This window comes from Alnus glutinosa, chromosome 8, assembly GCF_958979055.1.
Source record: "Alnus glutinosa chromosome 8, dhAlnGlut1.1, whole genome shotgun sequence".
Lineage (NCBI taxonomy): Eukaryota > Viridiplantae > Streptophyta > Magnoliopsida > Fagales > Betulaceae > Alnus > Alnus glutinosa.
Window position 1 is genome coordinate 10,386,582 of NC_084893.1, and position 18,938 is coordinate 10,405,519.

General features: G+C 39.5%; 2 protein-coding genes across 2 annotated transcripts; one reads left to right on the forward strand and one right to left on the reverse strand.

The window, feature by feature from the left end:
• Window positions 1-2,367: 2,367 nt before the first annotated feature.
• On the reverse strand, window positions 2,368-12,712 carry LOC133874901 (inosine-5'-monophosphate dehydrogenase 2-like). The gene is made up of 4 exons (XM_062312809.1): window positions 11,658-12,712; window positions 8,675-8,854; window positions 4,259-4,516; window positions 2,368-2,731 (listed from the first exon to the last, which is right to left on the reverse strand). The coding sequence occupies exons 1-4, from the start codon at window positions 12,645-12,647 to the stop codon at window positions 2,660-2,662; spliced, it is 1,500 nt and encodes a 499-aa protein (XP_062168793.1). The 5' UTR covers window positions 12,648-12,712; the 3' UTR covers window positions 2,368-2,659.
• Window positions 12,713-15,005: 2,293 nt separating this feature from the next.
• Window positions 15,006-15,794, forward strand: LOC133876108 (uncharacterized). Its single transcript, XM_062314392.1, has one exon. It carries the CDS (start codon window positions 15,006-15,008, stop codon window positions 15,792-15,794), a length of 789 nt encoding a protein of 262 aa, XP_062170376.1.
• The last annotated feature ends 3,144 nt before the right edge of the window (window positions 15,795-18,938 follow it).

The following is an 18,938-nucleotide window of genomic DNA, read 5'->3' on the forward strand; positions in this document are numbered from 1 at the left end:
GATGAGAATTGAGTATATTTTTATCAGGTTCTTACACTTTATGTCATATAAAAGCTTTGAGCAAAAAAACTACCTTTTGGGTTAGTAAAGAAGAAGTGTATCTTGAAAAGTGGGAAAAAAAAAAAAAAAAGGGGGTCTTTTGGAATATATATTATATTTTTCCACGATAACATGTCATATTTTAAATATATAGCATTTTTCACGTTATTCGATATAAAAAAAGGCTTGAATTCATATAATTTGAGAATTCAAATTTTTTTAAAATTGTAGAGAATCCTAATCCAGATCAACTAAGCACTGATGGAATACTCAGCCAATGAGGATTTTGCTTATCAGAAAACGTCTACCAATTCGTGGTGTTACCTGAATAGCAGGAGTGATATGTTTTCTGGCTTTAGTTTTTCTGCCCTGAGTGCACTCTGATAATTTTCATTTTAAAATTAGAATTTCATTTTCTGTTAATTTTCTACACTATCTTAATTTTCACTGAAAAATTGACACAGACTTTGGGTTTACTGCCAAATAAATAAATAATAAAATAAAATAAAATTAGGCTCTTAAAAGAGGCTCAATGTAGGCCTGAAAACCCATACTTAAAAAGTGGTTTATGTGGTGTGGTTATAAGTTTTATTAATCATTAACCAGTAGTTAATTCAAAATTGCTAACCACCTAAGGCGGAATGATTGCAGTTACTTAAATTTGATAACCACCTAAGGTGATTGCAGTAGTGGTTAGAGCCAATAACCGCTAACTGTAACCACTTGTACACCCCTAATCTTAAGAAGTCAAAGCATTAAGTTAGTGAGAGAATTAATAATAGGTAAGTGTTATTCCGACCAACTTAGGGAGTTTGTATCCCTGCCCATAAGAGCTTCTAACTTCGTCCTTGCCAAGGAGATTATGCTTGAAGAGATTCTAATATTCAGGAAATTCCATGATGATTTTCCTAATGAGTTACTAAATTTATCTCCGGGTCAGGAGATTGAGTTCTCCATCAACCTTCTTTCGAGGATTGCACCAATCTCTACAGTTCCTTACCATAGAGTAACGAGTACTGAAGGGGCAACTCCAATATATATATATATATATATATATATATATATATATATATATATATTACAAGCAATAAAAAGTTTAATAAGGGTGGTCTCCTCAACAGCAAACCAAAAAAATAAAATAAAAAATAAAAATAAAAATAAAATAAAATAAAAAAAACTGTATCAAGTTTGTAAACAACAGACAGGAAATATGTGTGTTTAAAACCCAAATGTGTAATAAATGTCCCAATCCTCTACACCTTGGGCATAAGCCAAGGAATGTGCCGTAGAAAGAGGTATAGGCACCAAAACAGAGGACCGTAGGGATATGAACCTCGTGAGATCTTTCAACTCTATCTGAACCTCCAATTAAAGGGACGCGGGTAAGGGCATGACCCTCGAAAGACCCTTCAACCCTACCCGAACTTCTGCCAGGTAAAAATTACAACCACCAAAAGAAGGTTGAATAGGGAGATGCACTGTAGAGATCATAACAGAATTTGTCGTCAAGAAGTACTCAACTCCAGATACAAAGGTCTCCACAACAAGATAAAACCACAATAAATGGGGAGATAGTATCCCACAAACAGCATAAAAAGAAAATAAAAAATAAAAAATCCATTAGCAACAACTCCGGCAGATGGAGCAACGAAGGAAGGCGGAGACTAGCCTGAGCGTGTAGCACGTGTTGGCCACTCTTCGGCAAGTGGTGGCCCCGCTCCAGCACATAGTGGCCACGCTTTGATGCGTGGTGGTCCGATGATGACGCGGAGGGTGGCATTGAGAAGAGGGGCGGCCGGTGGTGCCAATGGTGGGGCGCGTGTGGCAAGGCAGTGGACAGAGGAACTAGATCTAAGTTGGAAAAACCTAAATCCACTTTCCTTTGGTGGCCCGTGGGAATGGACAGTGGAGTAGAGCGGTAGCTGGATTTGAAGGAGACAGACCTTACAAACAGTAAAACTGAAGAGATGCTGCCATTTTTGTAGGAAAACGAAGGGAAAAAAAGAACAAAAATGACTGAGAACAGAGAGAAAATAACACCACACAAGGCGGAGAGGATCCTCCTCCCTTGGGGGAGGTGGGTTTTAAATTTTTCGCTAGAGAGAAGCTAGCGTAAGGAAATAAACCCCAAGGCCTTTTCCGCATACTAGAACTCCAATAGTTTTTGAAATCCATATATAATTTGCTGAAATATATGATTAATGATTTAGAATCTCATTTTATGTTGTTGGAGATGATTCCCATAGCATGAAAGGGCAAATTGGACGTTCGACGTGTCAGAAGGGTATACTCCATATTACTAGTCTGCCTGGCAAATGATTTGCGATGTGACTGAAATATCTTTGGAGTAAACTTTTATTTTTGGAAACTTCATTAAAGAGTGCAAAGTACAGTATTATATTTCTTTCGTCTCTCTCAGCCACGCGGCAAACAAATGGCCTCCACATACAGATTCCTCAAAACCAATCAGCTTAGAAGATGAACGTGCATGGTTTAGCTTGAATGTGGCTCATGCTAAAAAGTAGAAACTCTACTCTGCATAATGAACCACAAAGACTACTTCCAGCCAAAAATAAAAACGGGGACAAGGGCATTAGCATCTGTAGAAAGGATTCTAATATCAAAATGGTTTCTTTTCATAAGAAACGAGGCCATGGACACTGCCTTCAATTTGTGCTGCTCCTGTCCGAACCTGAACAAACCACCAAATAAAAGGCCAAAGTCAGACCATGAAATCAAACATCCGTATGTGGCCAAAAACATATATATATATATATATATATATATATATATATATATATATATATATATAGTTCTCAAGTCATCATCACACCTGTAGAATAGCTAAAACAAGCAGACAAGTTGTCATGAATTGTATTTTGTCCTTACAACTTTTCAACATGAAAGTTTCCACTGCACTAGTTTGTGGGCGTCACACATTGAGCATGCTGTGATTAATAATAAATATTATCCAAGCATGCTGTGATTAATAATAAATATTATCCAACACCACAATTCCAAAAATGAAATTACCTTCCCAAGAAATACACATTAAGCATTAGAGAGTATAACTAGAGAGTACAAAGTCAAATTAATTGAGATCAACATGGAGGAACAGACTAATTAAATTGACGTGGGTGAACTGCGTCTGCCGAGGGGGAGCCCCCTTGGTCGTTGGAAGAAGCTGTCACGATACTTAATTGACAATGCTGACACTAATTAAATTGCCTTCAAATGACCTAATTTAAGGGCATTGTGGACCGGATGTGTTACAGACAAACTTCTCAACAAAAAGAATACTATTACTGGGTCAACTGTCATGTTAAATTTCTCTAACAGCCACTGGATAGTAGGTTTATATCCTATAAAGTTATTTCCCAACACTTGCACGGTAAGTATCAAATGAGTACCATTCACAGACCTGCCAAACCCCTCGTTTAGGTCAAAGATTCCACTCAGACTAGAAAAATTGGGTGATATATTGGTCTAAGAATACCCCTAAGAATTCAGAAGAGAAGAAAACCAGACAATTGGAGCCTTGGCTGTAGTAACCCATCATTCTTGAAATCACAGACTACGAAAGAATTTTTCGTACATTACCTATCAAGTTTCTGCAACTTCCTGTCACCTTAAGCACTTTGATCTGGCTTAGTAAGACTCTTGCCAAGAATTCTTTCATTTTCCCCCTTGATTCTTTTTAATATATAAAGTTGCCCAAGTTTTCTTGAACAAGAAAAGACATGAAAAGGAAAAAAGAAGATGCAAGTTTTGTCCACAAATTAATCTTGCAAATCACTGTGAAATGAGAGATATAACTTTTAAATTTTAACACCAGAGTAAGTATAATTAGTCATCTCAAAAACCCATTTCCACTGATTGGACAAGGAAAAGAGTTATTAAAGGAACAAGGAATTATCCAATAACACAAATTAAGATAAAAGTTTCTTGATAGTTTTGCTCTATAACAAACCCTCTTTTATGATTATATATGAGATTCAAGTTGCATTATGTAACAAACAATTGCTCATATTTGGGTGAAACTCACCCGCAAGTGACAAGCTAGGATGAATTGCTTTTAACAGAAGAATAAGTTCTAACCAGAACAATTGCTAATAAGACTACCTCAAAATACTTCTTGATGTACAAAAGCTATAGAAGAATACCAAATCATGCTCACGGCCATAGATTAAAATTACAAATACAAAATGCTAAGCCATACCTCTAGCCTTAATACCCCTCTTCTTAAGAGGTCGTGAGCAGTCTGCAGAGAGGAGGCACCAAGATCTTGAAACCCTTGCTTGACTGCTTGCAATGTGTAAGGTATAAACTTCAGAACAGAACCTTTATCTGAAACGGCTCCAACAACCCCCTGAGCAATTTTTAGCTTAGCTGTGTCACCCAAATATCTTGCATCACTCCCTTTAGTCATAGCTTCTAGGGAGCCCATACCTCGATACTTTTTGACCCGGTGACCATTCTGGTATAGCAAAATTAAATATTCATAATACTGAAATATTAGCTTAAGCAAAGGCCAATTGTGTGTCCACTTGGGGAGTGGGAGGAGGAGGGGGTGGGAGGGAGGCGGGGGATTTCATGAAGCAATAAAAAATTGATAAGTTTCAAAGATCAAGGAATAGTGAACAGCATGTTGCAGGTGGAAAACCTAAACAGCCACCAAACATCAAAACATTTATACATTTTTATGCATATCAAAGTATGCACATTGCTCAAAATTTTAAGGTAGACACGCTTGAATCATATAGGGCATCTTTGAGTCGGTATCTTTGGGTCAAATGGTCTACAGCATTTCCAAGCAAACAAAAGTACTTTTAGCTAAATCCTTCAAATTGCTTTTCGGTATAAGACAAGAACAAATCCATTATAGGCATGGAATACAACCAACTTTACAGTCTCCTGTGAGTTCCAAATTCCCTTCCTGGCTTCATTAGGCATGTGCCCAAAAGTTAATTGAACTCTAAGTCACTATCTTACTTTAAAATTAAAAATTCCGAAAATAGACATTACTCTAAAATCATCTACCATTGTCCAAAACCCAAAAACCCAAAACAAAGCCCATCATGCGAGTGAGAAAGGCCCAAACCCAAGCCAAGTGAAATGTGCGTTTCAACTTAAGCCCACATCTAAGTGGGTGACGAAGACACAGGCTGGAGAGACCTCTTCTTCGGGTAAAGGCTCAAGTGTGGGAGCAAGTTAAGAGAGCTTGAAAGTGGGTCAAGCGGTTGCTTGCTCCGCTCAACTCAGCTTTACTCCGGTGGTTTCACTAGCAGTCCTCGATTACAGGGATGGCGGTGCCGAAGATGCTCCGAACCTTTTGGAGGGTACACACGACGGGTTTATGCTTGCCAGCAGTCATCCATACACGGTGGAGCCTCTGAATGTCCAATCGCAGCATCTGTCTCTCCCACCTCCTGATTTTTCCAGTGATGAGGCTGCATTGGTTTCCCTCAACACTGGGCTCTTGGTTTTGGATGTTGGCGGCAATGCAAGCAGGTCAGGAAGGATGCCTTGAAAGTTTCGCAAGATGGTTCTAACAAAGGTAATGTGGTTGATTCTGTTTGTTTGAGAAATGATGGTTTGAGGGATGGGTGTGACGTGGGTGGTGTGGATAGGAGTGGTTCTCTTGTTAATGTAATATCACCTTGTTTGGATTTGAAAGTGTTCTCTAGGGAGGAGCCCATCCCGCTGAATTCCTACCCCTCGTTTGCAGCAGAGTGCAAGGGCAAAGTCCTCAGCTTGGGTATTGCAGAAAGTGAGGGAAATCCGTCATCATGTGAGGATTTTGAAGAGGGGCTTATGGCCTTGCTCACGGCCATTGAAGCGAGCCACTCACAGAAGGAGTTGACCTGTAGTTCCAAACTGGTCAACAAAGTAAATAGAAAATTAAGAAGATTATCATTTTGCATCAACTATGATTCGAAAGGTGGTAGTTCTAATCGATGCAAAGTTAGAAAGTGTCCTATGCTTGATTCTTTATGAAGCCTAAATTGTTATCATGCAATGTGAGAGGGTTGAATGAGGCGACAAACACCTTAGAGTCAAAAACTTGCTCAAACAGTTCAAGGCAAATGTTATTACGAGGAGACAAACGCCTTATAATATTTTAAGTTTGACAATGTGGCTAAAGGCCGAAGGCTTTATGGACAGGGTGAAATAGTGGTGGACTTATTATTTTCAAGGCTCCCAAAGCTTCATTTTGGCTCACAAACTTAAGGCCTTGAAAGCCGATTTAAGAATATGGAGCAAGTGTTTGGTAATGTGGAGAACCAGAAAAAGATTCTTTTGGATAAATTACGAGTTCTTGATGGTTTGGAGGAAGAGAGAGCTTTATGCAACTAAGAAGTTGAGGAAAGACAAAGTTATTCTTGATTTGAAGAGGGCTACCTTATTGGAGGAGATGAGTTGGAGGCAAAAGTCCTTCACACTTCGGTTAAAAGAGGGTTACAAATGCATAAAATTTTTCTATCAAGTGGCTAACTTGAATACCAGAAACAACTCCATTGAGATGTTGGTATATGGTTTAGTTCCGCTCAAACTAAGATCAGGGAACACAATGTGCAATTCTATGTAAGATTGTTTACCGCATAGTTTAGTTAACTGCCAAGCTAAATGATGGTTCTATTTTGCCTTTTATGATGTCTTTGAAGGCCGCGTGAAGACGAGTAGAATTAAAGTCTTTCTTTCTCGAAACTCTTTACCACTGGATAGTTGCCGTCGACTATCTAATTTTGCTTAATTTTCATGATTTTGTATTTTACACTTTCTCCTTCTAGTTAGGTGTATCTCTTGTATACTTGCGTACCTGGATTGCGTCTTTTGTGCTTTTTAATGATATCTCAATTATTTATCAAGAAAATAAATGGTACTCACGTACAAACTACTCTAGTGACTTTAGCTTTAAAACACATCCATTGAAAGTCAAGCCTTCTTCCAAGACCGGTCCTTTAGAAAAGCCCAATAGATAAACGAGAAGAATAGCAGTAAGCTCTAATTACATAAGCTTCATTATAGATGACAATCAACGTAGATTAGTAACCAACACAATGACAGATTGTAAGTTTACTCTTGCATACATCACATGTACTAGGGTCACGCCTTTTAGCTCTCATTTAATAGGGTATTACTTTAACAATAAAGATGGATTAGACGTCTAAGCATCCCTAGATCATGCTGCTATGAAAGAAAATGCATAGCTAGAAGAAATTCCAATGCACGTATCTTCTAGGAAAGATTCTTTACGAGCTACTAAGCAATTTCTCTAACTTATTTTGAACACTTAAAATGGCCGCGTTGCTTTAGTAAGATAATTGCAGATAATAAAGGGAATGATATCAGCCACTAGAATATCAAAGTTTGATCTAAATTGCAATTTATCTTGGAGCATAAGAAGGAAGTAGCTTCATTAGTTTTAGGGTAAAGTCCACTTTTTGTCCTCCAACTTTTGTTAATGTTTCAATTTTGTCCCTATTATTCCAATTGTAGCAATGTTGCTCTTCAAAGTTTAACAATATGTCAATTCTATCCCTCCGTTCAAAATCAAGCTAATAGAGCAATATGTGCCAAATCAATGATATGCGACCATGTACATGCCATATCACAAAAAAGAAAAAAAGAAAAAAAAAATCTTAAACTTAATTTGTTTCCATTTAATTAAAGGATAAATGCATTTTTTGTCCATGTTGTTTAAGTTTATGACAAATAGCTCCCTAACTTTTAAAAAGTGATATGGCCTTGAAAGTGGTTAGGCCACCCCCTCTGAGCATATCTAGGGGTTTTTAGGCATGACAGAAGACAAATATGGATCTGTTCGGATCATACCCATGTGTTTGGGTCCGAAGTCATGGTTATGTTATGGTTATGTGACAAGTTTAAGGAGTTGGGGGGGGGGGGGGGGGGGGGGGGGGGGATGATAAGATTATCTGATTGTTGATCAGATAGAATTAGCACTGTTGAGAACAGAGAGTGGATAAATGAACTTAGTAGGAGGGAGGTTTTGTACTCTATATTTGGGAGGGTGGGGCTGTTCTTTTGTCTTTTAGAGAGAGAGAGAGAGAGAAAAAAAAAAAAAAAAAAAAAAGATTACTAGTCTTTGCTAGGTTCAGCCGGGCTGGGAAAGAGTGCGTATAAAGAGAGAGGAAAAAAAGATTTTTCTGAAAATGGAAATTTATCTTTAATTGGAAATAAAATGGAAAGAATTTAATAATTCTAAGTTGACATGGCATGTGACATGGTTCCCACGTCAGCAATAGTCACATCACTAACACTGAGCTTTTTGGATGGATAAGATAAAATTGTTCCAATTGATGTAATAACGAAGAAAAAGAAACACGACGGTAAGTTGGACAAAATACTTAGCATTTTTTTGTTATTACTATGATAATAACTAAAAAAAAATAGCAAATGATTATAATACCTACTTTCTTAGGGACAATCATAACCAATAATGTCCAAATATTCCCAATGATGCGCAATTTGCAGGGACGTATAAGAGAAGGAAAAAAAAAATGACTGCTTAATGGCAATCCAAGAATTGAGAAAGAAAAAATTCCATTCTTGGCATGAGCAGCATAATATCTGCTTCAGTAACACATAGGAACATGTGATAGAAATGTCATACCTGATACTCATAAGCACCAGGAGCCTCAGTGCTTCCAGCTAAGAAGCCTCCCATCATTACAGTAGATGCTCCCAGGACCAAAGCCTTGACAATGTGTCCAGAATTTGAAATGCCACCATCAGCAATGACAGGCACATTGCTTTGTGAAGCAATAGAGGCAACCTTGTAAACAGCAGTCGCCTGAAAAGCAGTAGTAACACAAGAAAAACAATTATAGACAAAATGATGAAGCAAGTATCGTTAAAAGGATAAAATGGCTAAGCTATGTTGATAACCTTTCAGTGGTATTAATTAGTGTTAGAATATTGACTACAACAACAGTATAACCAATTTTGCCAGTTTACTCATATGTAAGTTTGTGAATACCAGAAGGAAACCCAACATTTGTTTCTAGTATTCTATATTAGAGCTTAGAGGATCTAGTGGCAAAACAGAGAAATGTACCCCCAAAAAGGAGGGGTTGTTACTAGTAATTACATTACTAAGTAAAGGACTGCTAGAAAAGTTATTTTCATTGCTGACACAGCCACTTAGTGCAGCTCAATTGACATAAAAATGCTTTGGAAGCAATCCAATAGGTCTTGCACTGTAGAATTTCCTGCCGTGAAACACACAGATACATGTATGCATATGGACACCCACTCATGCATTAAAAGCCACTCTGCAGGTTATTATTGTATTGCACTGCCTTTCAGACATTGTCAGAGGTCAGTATCCTTGTTAAACAAACATAACATATTCTGTCTGTTTAATGCGAACTCGCATCCAAACATGTAATCAGTAGACCTTACTAAAGAGAACTTAAACAAGGAACGACCAACTTCAACATGCAAAGAATCTTTGGTGAAAAGCTATCTTGATTTTAAACGGTTGCCTTTTATCTTCAAGGCTTCAACCCGTAGAAAGTTTCATCACAGCATCTAATCCAAGTAAATTTTTTTCTTTTCTTTTTAATGACGAGGAACCCATTCAAAGCAGTGTTACTTCGTAGACCCACCCCTGTCAAGCAAATCCCGGACCTGTGCAAAGCCCTCCCTCCCTTTAATCCAAGCAATTTCTCAGCCACAACAGCATCATAATATTCCAAAACACAACTTGAGCTAATACAAAGCTCGATCAATCACATGAACACCAAGCATCAATCTTCCATCGTGCCATTTAAATAACCCAATCAAAACGCACAATCTAAACAACCCAAAAATTAGAAAAGGTTATCTGAATTTGAGGAGTTGTCCGGGCTGAAGGCAAACCCTGCCAAAAGCTCTTTTTTTGCTCTGGAATTTCTGATGAAACTAAGGAGGGTTTATTGGATCTCTTGCAGATGACAAAAGGCAGGTTTCCGGTGAGATATTTGGGAGTTCCTTTTATAACTAAGAGGCTTACAGCAGCAGACTGTGAAGGTTTGGTGGCAAAGTTCACTTCTCGGTTTGATTCTTGGTGTGCCAAGCATTTATCTTTTGCATGGAGGTTACAACTGATTTCCTCGGTGCTTTTCAGCCTTCAAGTCTTCTGGTCTAGTATTTTTATACTTCCCAAACCAGTGATTCGGTTATTGGAGCAGAAACTAAACCGTTTCTTGTGGGAAGTAATGAGAATGCTAAGGCTAAGGTTGCATGGGAGAAGGTTTGTGTTCCGAAAAAGGAAGGAGGCTTGGGCCTTAAGAGGTTAAATGTTTGGAATCAGGCGGCTATGCTTAGGCATATTTGGAACCTCTATGCTCAGGCACGTTGACTTTGGGTGGCATGGGTGGATAAAAATTGGTTGAAGTGGAAGAGTTTCTGGCAAATTCCTATTCTTCAATCATGCTCTTGGAGTTGGAAGCAAATTCTCAAACTTAGAGAGGTGGCTAAGAGGTTTTTGAAGTTTAAAGTGGGAGATGGCAACCGAATATTTCTTTGGCTAGATGTCTGGAATCTGCATGGGTGTCTCCTAGACAAGTATGGCTATAGGGTTGTTTATGATGCAGGTAGCTCAATTGGTGCCAAGCTGTCGACTATTATTCGTAATGGGGAGTGGTATTGGCCTTATGCTAGATCTGATCGAATTGTTGATATACAGAGCAAACGATTGGAGGTAGAGATTGGCAATTCTGATTTGCCTATGTGGAGATGTAAGAAAGGGAGATACACTTGTGCAGAGACATGGGATGCTTTAAGGAAAAAAGAGGTTCCTGAGAAATGGTGGAAAGTGGTTTGGAATCAAGTGGCTATCCCTCGGCATTCCTTCATGTTATGGCTGGTTTTTCGTGATGCTTTAATAACTAAGGAGAGGATGTGTAGGTGGGGATATTCAGGGGACGGTTTGTCTTTTAGGTCAGGGAAGGTTGGAAAACAGAACTCATTTGTTCTTCCAATGTAGTTTCAACAAACGTATTTGGAAAAACCTTATGGCTTCTTGTTTAGTAACTAATCCAGTGGAGACATGGGAGGAGGTGGTGAATTGGAGTATTTCTAATCTGAAAAAAGACTGTCTGAAAACAAGACTGTGCATCCGATGCCTAGGAGCTGCTGTGTACCATATTTGGAAAATAGAAATGACATCCTACATGGGAATATCCCGAGTTCAGAGGAGGTAATTCTGGCTAAGATAAAATGGGAGGTGAGAGCCAGATTTTTGGTGAAGGGAACTTACAAGAAGAATGCTGAGAATCTGATGTTAGTCCAGTTGTGGAATCTGCAGAATGTGGTTTAAGTTCTGTGGATAGTTGGATCTCTTGTTTTGTTGAGTTTGAAGTCTTGTTGACTTTTGTTTGTAGATTCTGTTCTAGTTTACTAGTCAGGATGTATGTTGATGCTCCAGATTATCTTCTGCATTTAGTCTTAGTTGTAAGGGCTTTTGAGTGAGCTGTTTTGGGTTTTCTCTTTGCCCATGGAATAGTTTGAACCAGATTTCTCTGGTGTGATTGTAGTTTGTGGTTTGGTTTTATAAAGCTTTCTTTCATCCAAAAAAAAAAAAAAAATGGAATAAGTGAAAAATGGTATACCTGCCCACGCCCAACCGCGCAAACCTCCTGCGTAGTACAAATAGAGCCGGACCCCATCCCAACCCGCAACCCGTCGACCCCGGCTTGAATCAAATTCTGGGCCTGCGCCACCGTGACCACATTCCCACCCACCACATCCAGGTCCGGATAAACCCTTTTGACATACTTTATCATCTCAAGCTGATAGATGGAGTTCCCTTGAGAGCTGTCCAATACCACAACATCCACGCCGGCCTTCACCAAATGCTCCAGCCTCTCCTTGTCGCTCTCCCTCGTCCCCATGGCCGCCCCGACTCTCCACGCTCCGTCAGGCCCCACCGTCCCCGCCCCCAACCTCGGACACCCCTTCACCCTATCCACATCCTCCCTTGTCACCACGTCCACCGCCTCCTCATCCTTCACCAGCACTGCAAGGTCGCTCTCTTTCTTCTCCTGAAAGTAGGAGTCCATCTGAGTCAGACTAGAGTCCCACGGCACCACCAAATCGTTCGAAACGGTCATGAAGGCGTTGATCGGGGCGTCCTTCTTGTGGTCGTCGAGCTGTAGCCAGTGGGATCTGGAGACGTAGCCGAGGAGCTGGGAGGAGGGAGAGCCGCGCTGGGTGACAAGCACGTAGGGGCAGGAGTCGAAGTCGTCGAGCGAGTGAATGCGGTCGGAGGGGGAGCGGAAGGTGGGGTCGGAGAGGATGGGGACGCGGCGGGACTTGACGGAGCGGACGACGGAGGCCTGGAGGGCGGCGGAGATGTTTGAGTGGATGATGCCGATGCCGCCCAGAGACGCCATGGCGGCGGCCATGGCGCCCTCGGTGACGGTGTCCATAGGGGAGGAGAGGACCGGGGAGAGTAGAGGGAGGCGGCGCGTGAAGTTCGTGGAGAGGGAGACGTCATCGGTGGAGAAGTCGATGTAGTGCGGGAGGAAGATGACGTCATCGTAGGTGTAGGAGTAGCCACGATTGAAGAGCTTGGTGGCGGCGAACCCGTCCTCCTCCATTGCTGCGCAGCGCTAGGGTTTTGGTTTTGGTTGGTTGGTTGATCGGTGACGAAACGAAAGCAACCAATTAAATATGGAGGGAAGGGAAGCGTCCGAATCTGGACCTGGGCGTGGCGGGTTTTGTCGTTATTTAATTCTTTGACGTCGTCGTTTTGTGGTACACGCGTGGGTGAGTGGGTCCAACGTAAGAATCTGGTTTTGGACTGGGATGTTGGATGTGAATAAAGAAAGAAATAATGAATAAATTAACTTTGGATAATTTTATTACATCAATCAATCTCTTAAATTAGTGTGAAGGGTTGTAAAGTGTGTATATTATCTCTTCGCATTCAAATCAAAAACCAGCTTTGATTAACAAAAAAAAAAAAAAGCCAGATATTTATCTTCTGCTTATCAAAAAAAAATATTTACTTGGCCTTTGTTTGTATTTTGTATGTAACATCCTGCCAAAAATAAACGTGATAATTTGCATAATTAATACGGCGCGCTCTTATTATTATTTTAAATAACGTAGCAAAAAATGTCATGCATTTTTTTTTTAAAACCACAAACTTATATTATAAACTATATATAAATAAGACACTAGAACGCGCACTAGATAAAATATTACTTTATTAATGGATAAACATGTTCTCGACAACATCTGCATATCATTGCTACTTAACATTATACTTATTTAAAGTTTATACATACACAAGGCCTTAGACTGACTGGTCCTCAACAAAATAGCTTGGACCTCAAAAGTTGGACCTTCCCTAAATCCTAATGATAGTAGTCCAAATGAATCTAACAGCTATTGTAGCTATATTTGTAAAATTAAACAATTTTATATGTAGAAATTGTGATTCCATGGCTCAATAAGCAAAATATTTCATTAATATAGTGTTTGTGTGACGTGAGCCTTTATTTACTTCAAAAAATTTTCTTTCTTTATAAAATTTAATTTAAAATTAAAGTTTTTTCTCAAAATTTTTTCAAGTAAAATTTTCTTTTATAATAAATGCAGGGTTTTTAACAAACTATCGCGACCAATGCGTCTTTGTAGAAACGTTAGTGTAAAACTTCTTTCTGAATGTCAAAATGAAAGACGCTTTTCTTTCGCAATAAATACTAAAACTAAAATTCCTTAGCATTTTTTTCCAATGTCATATCATAGTATACATATTCAATTCATTTGCTTAGCAGATAATAATGAGAAACATTATCTAAACCAAGACATGCTCATGATACGTGTTCATAAAAGCATGCTTCACCACTTAACACTAGTCAATAGGTGTACTTTTCCACCTAATATTTGGTCATTAAGTGTACTCATCTACTTAACACCGGGTCGTTAAGCTTATCCCCCCCCCCCCCCCCCCCTCTCCCCCTCCCCCTCCCCCTCCCCACTTAACATTAGGTTGTCAAACGTACATCATCACTTGACACTGGGTCGTTAAGTGTACTCCCTCATTTAACATTGGGTTGATCAGGATATTCCCCCACCTAATACTGGCTCGTCAAGCGTACTTTCCATGAAATACCCTACACTAGATTATAATTAAAGACACCATAAATAGTGCCAAGTACTGTTTTATAGTAGAGTTGGATTAGTCACAAATTCTCATAAAGGAAAGAAAATAAGATTTTAAACACTTAGGAATAATTCTCTGCAAATGGTAGGTAAAGGAAATAGATGAAAGACATTTAGTCATCATCCGAACGGTCCACGTCAGCAAAAATATCTGAACAATCCAATGACCGTCCAAACGTTGATAGTCTACGCGAATCAAATAAGGCCAACTCTGCACCCCAAATTTACATGGTTGGGGGTCTTTAAAAGCCTCATAATGAACCTAGGGCACCATTTTGGTCCATGCCCTAGCCTTCAGATAGAGAGAGAAAGTGAGAGGGAAAGAGGAAGGGGGAATTTCTTGAGGGTTTTAGCTCAAATCTTCTAGTGAGTAAGTCACAAATCTCTTTCCTTAGCCTTTCTTTTTGATATTTCGTTATTGATTTTGTGTTTAGATTTTGTGATGTGAGTGTGCTTAATTAGAAGGTAAAAGTTAAGTCTTTGTGATGAAAAATTGTGACTTTAGTGTTAGAGAGGTGAAGTTTTATGGATGGTGTGTTCTATTATGAGTTTCTTATTGACGTTTAGAAGTGGATCTCTAACTATTAAAGGTGTTGTGGTGTATATCTTTGTCATTTTTTAAGTGGTGTTAAAGAAAGTCTTGGTTTTTGGTGTGAAATGTTTTGGTGTCTCAATGGAGATCGTGTTTGGTTGGTCAATTCATGGAAAAACCTCTCCCATATTATCTGGTAAAAAAATCTGTGGCTTTGATGTGGAAACAATATGGAGACATAGAAGTTTTTTCGATGGAGAATGGCATGTTCATCTTCAGGATGCAGGATGAGGCTTCCTGTGATGAGATTCTTGAGTCCAAGATTTGGCATGTTTCTAATAAGCCTTTGATTCTGAGAAAGTGGCAACCAGGTATGCAGCTCCTAAAACTAAATCTTTCTTCTGTTCTTGTGTGGGTTAAAATCATGCATTTGCCTATTGAATATTGGACTCCTAAAGGCCTTAGCTATGTTGCTAGTGGTATTGGGAATCCCATTTTTGCTGATAAAGTGATAGAGGAACGTAAGAGACTTGGTTTTGCTAGAGTATTGGTTGAGATAGATGTGGATTCGACTTGTCCTAAAGAGCTCACCATTTGTAGGAATAATGGTGCTGTTATCAATGTGGGTGTTGAATACCCATGGTTGCCTCCAAAGTGTTCCACTTGTGGACATTTTGGTCATGCAACTTATGCTTGTGCTAAAAAGGAGAAGCAAGTTTGGATACCCAAAAATCCTAAGACTGTGTGTAAGAAGACGAGTAGCCCTGCTATTAAGCCGATTGTGTTTGATAAAGTCATCAAGAGACCAATAGGGGGTGAAAATTCCAAAAGGAGTTTGAATGGTTTGCGGGTTTCAAACTATTTTGAGTCCACTGGTACTTTGGATCAAGAAGTTGACATAGAGAAGGAGATCAGGGTTAGGTCCCCTACCACATTTCTTGAGGTTTTTGAGCAGGCCCTTTCATCTAGTGATAAGGGGAAGGGGAAAATGAGTGGTAGCCCTTTGGATGAAAAGGGCTTGTCTCTCAATTGTGTCTTATGAAACTCCTTTCATGGAATATTAGGGGTCTCAATATGCCCCTAAAGCAAAAGGAGGTTCGAAAAATGGTTAGTAGACTTCATATTTCCATTTTATGTGTGGTTGAGACTAGGGTGAAGAAGGATAATTTTCCTAGAATTGCTGCAGTAATGCTTCCTGGTTGGGAGGTGGTGAACAATTATTCTAAGCACTGTTTGGACAAAATATGGATTTGTTGGGATCCTGGAGAAGTAGATATTGATCCTTTTGATATCCATGAGCAGGTTCTTACTTGCAGGGTAATATCAAAGGACTCTGGTAATTGTTGGGTGATTTCGGTTGTCTATGGTTCTACTCATGGACCTAGTAGGAGAAATATGTTGCAGGAATTGATGATGATTAAAAATGCTATTGGCAGATCTTCCTGGATTATAGTTTGGGATTTTAATGTAATCCGGTTTCCTCGAGAGAAATGGGGGAATGAGGGGTTTTCTTGTTATAAGAAGGAGTTTGTTGAGTGCATTCAAAATCTGGGGGTGGATGATCTGAGCTACTCTGGATGCTTTCATACTTGGACAAACAATCAATCTGGCTCTGATTTTGTCTCTAAGAAGCTGGATAGGGTGTTATCGAATTGTGAATGGTTGAATCAGTTTGGGAACACTTCTGTGGAGTTTCTTGAGAGAGGAGTTTATGACCATTCCCCGGCTCTAGTGACTATTTCCAGTGTTACTAGCTACAGACCTAAGCCTTTCAAGTTCTTTGACTATTGGGCTGAACATAACAATTTCTTAGATTGGATTGGTGATGCTTGGAGGGTGGAGGTGGAAGGTTATTCTATGTTCTGTTTCTATTCTAAGCTCAAAGCAGTTAAAGATGTGCTTAAAGTGAAGAACAGAGAAGTTTTTGGTAATTTGGGTCTGAAAATTTCTCAAGCCCGGCATGAGTTAGCCAAGGCCCAAAATTCTTTTATTTCTTCCAAAGGCAATGCTGAATGCCAAAGGAAAGAGAAGGAATGCCTTCATTTGCTGATCTCTTTGATGGCTGCTGAAGAGAATTTTCTTAAGCAAAAATCAAGGGTAAAATGGCTTAATCTTGGGGATGGTAACAATGCATTTTTCCACAATGCGGTTAAGGTTAGGAATTCCACTAATCTTATTAAAATGCTGAAAGATGCTGAGGGTAATAGTATTCATGATATGCATGAGATTAAGAGAATGGCTATTAGCTTTTATCAGAATTTGTTGGGGCATTCTTCTCATATCTTCTCTTCAGATAAGGCTGATCGGGTTGCTAGTCTTATTGATAAGAGGTTTTCTGATTCTTGTGTGGCTGGTATGTGTGCTCCAGTGACTAGATCAGAAATTCAAAGAGTTATTTTCTCTATGAATCCTAGCAAAGCTCCCGGCCCGGATGGCTTTACAGCTAGATTTTTCCAGAAAACTTGGCCTATGATTGGGGATGATTTTTGTGATGCTATTTTGGAATTCTTTGTGACTGGAAAGCTTTTAAGGGAGGTGAACTCTACTATTCTCACACTGATGAAGAAGAAGAAGAATGCTTCTACTATGGGTGATTATCGGCCTATTGCTTGTTGCAACTTAGTATACAAATGTATTACTAAGATTCTTGCTAATAGACTGGTCCCTGGACTTGATGAGGTTATTAGTTCTAATCAAGGAGCCTTCATTCCAAAAAGAAGTATTGCTGAGAACATTCTTTTAGCTCAAGAGGTTGTGTGTGATTATCATAAGGAGAAGGGTACTCCAAGGTGCACTCTTAAGGTGGATTTGATGAAAGCTTACGATTCTGTGGACTGGGAGTACATTTTGCATTGCTTATATTGTTTTGGAGCCCCTGCCAGATTTGTTGCCTGGATTAGAGCTTGCATAACTAGTCCTACTTTCACTATAAATCTTAATGGCACTTTAGTGGGTCACTTTGCAGGTAGGAAAGGGCTTAGACAAGGGGATCCTATTTCCCCTTATCTTTTTGTCTTGGCTATGGAGTGTTTATTCCGTCTATTGGCTCAAGCTACTGTTTCTCCTCATTTTAGTTACCACCCCAAGTGTAAAGCTATTAAGCTTACACATCTTTGCTTTGCGGATGATCTTCTGGTTTTTTCTGCAGCTAATCTTGCTTCGGTCTCTACTATTGTGGGTGCTCTTGCTGAGTTTGAGTCTCTTTCTGGTTTGAAAGCTAATCCGGCCAAAAGTTCTATTTTCCTTGCTGGAGTGTCGCTGGAAGATAAGCAAGACATCCTAGATTTTCTACAGATGCCGGTAGGTTCTCTTCCAGTTAGATACTTGGGAGTCCCACTCATAACAAAACGGCTGTCTTCTTCTGATTGTGAAACTTTGGTAAGCCGAATTACAAATAGGATTGATTCTTGGACTGTGAGAAGTCTTTCCTTCGCTGGTAGACTTCAGCTCTTATCTTCAGTCCTTATTAGTCTGCAGGTTTTTTGGGCTAAGGTGTTTATTCTTCCTAAAAAGATCATACGGTTGATTGAGCAAAAACTTAACCGGTTTCTTTGGAGCAGAAAGGACTCTAAGGCCAATGCTAAGGTTTCTTGGGAGAGAATTTGTGCCCCAAAGAAGGAAGGTGGTTTGGGTATTAAAAGGATTGAAGTGTGGAACAAGGCTTCTATGATTAACCACATTTGGAACCTCTTCACCAAAGCTGGTTCATTGTGGGTGGCCTGGACTGAAACAAATTGGTTGAAAGGTAGGAGCTTCTGGGAGGTTCCTATCCCGACTTCTTGCTCTTGGAGTTGGAAGAAAATTCTTAAGCTTCGAGACCTTGCAAAACAACATATCAGGTTTAAGGTTGGGGATGGAAGGAAGGTGTTTCTATGGCTGGATCAGTGGCACCCGAAAGGTTATCTCTTAGATAGATATGGCTATAGATTGATCTATGATTCTGGTTTTCCCATTAACTCTAGACTTCATACTATTATTAAAGAAGGGAATTGGTATTGGCCTGCAGCTCGATCGGATGATTTAGTTGCTATTCAGAGCCAGCTTCATGATGTGGAGATTGGTATAGATGATATGCCTATATGGGATTCTAGTGATGGGAAATATTCTTGTGCTGATGCTTGGAGGAAGATGAGAACTGTCTACCCGGTAGTTAAATGGTGGAAATTGGTTTGGTCTCCTTTGTCCA

What these genes read in the sequence shown, in the direction of transcription:
- LOC133876108 (XM_062314392.1), top strand. Translation starts at nt 15,006, where the DNA reads ATGGAGAATGGCATGTTCATCTTCAGGATGCAGGATGAGGCTTCCTGT.
- LOC133874901 (XM_062312809.1), bottom strand. Translation starts at nt 12,647, where the DNA reads ATGGAGGAGGACGGGTTCGCCGCCACCAAGCTCTTCAATCGTGGCTAC. An exon ending in GCGCGGTTGGGCGTGGGCAG is followed by an intron (nt 8,855 to 11,657) that starts GTATACCATTTT and finishes ACTGCTTTTCAG; the next exon opens with GCGACTGCTGTTTACAAGGT. An exon ending in GAGGGGTATTAAGGCTAGAG is followed by an intron (nt 2,732 to 4,258) that starts GTATGGCTTAGC and finishes TGGTTTGTTCAG; the next exon opens with GTTCGGACAGGAGCAGCACA.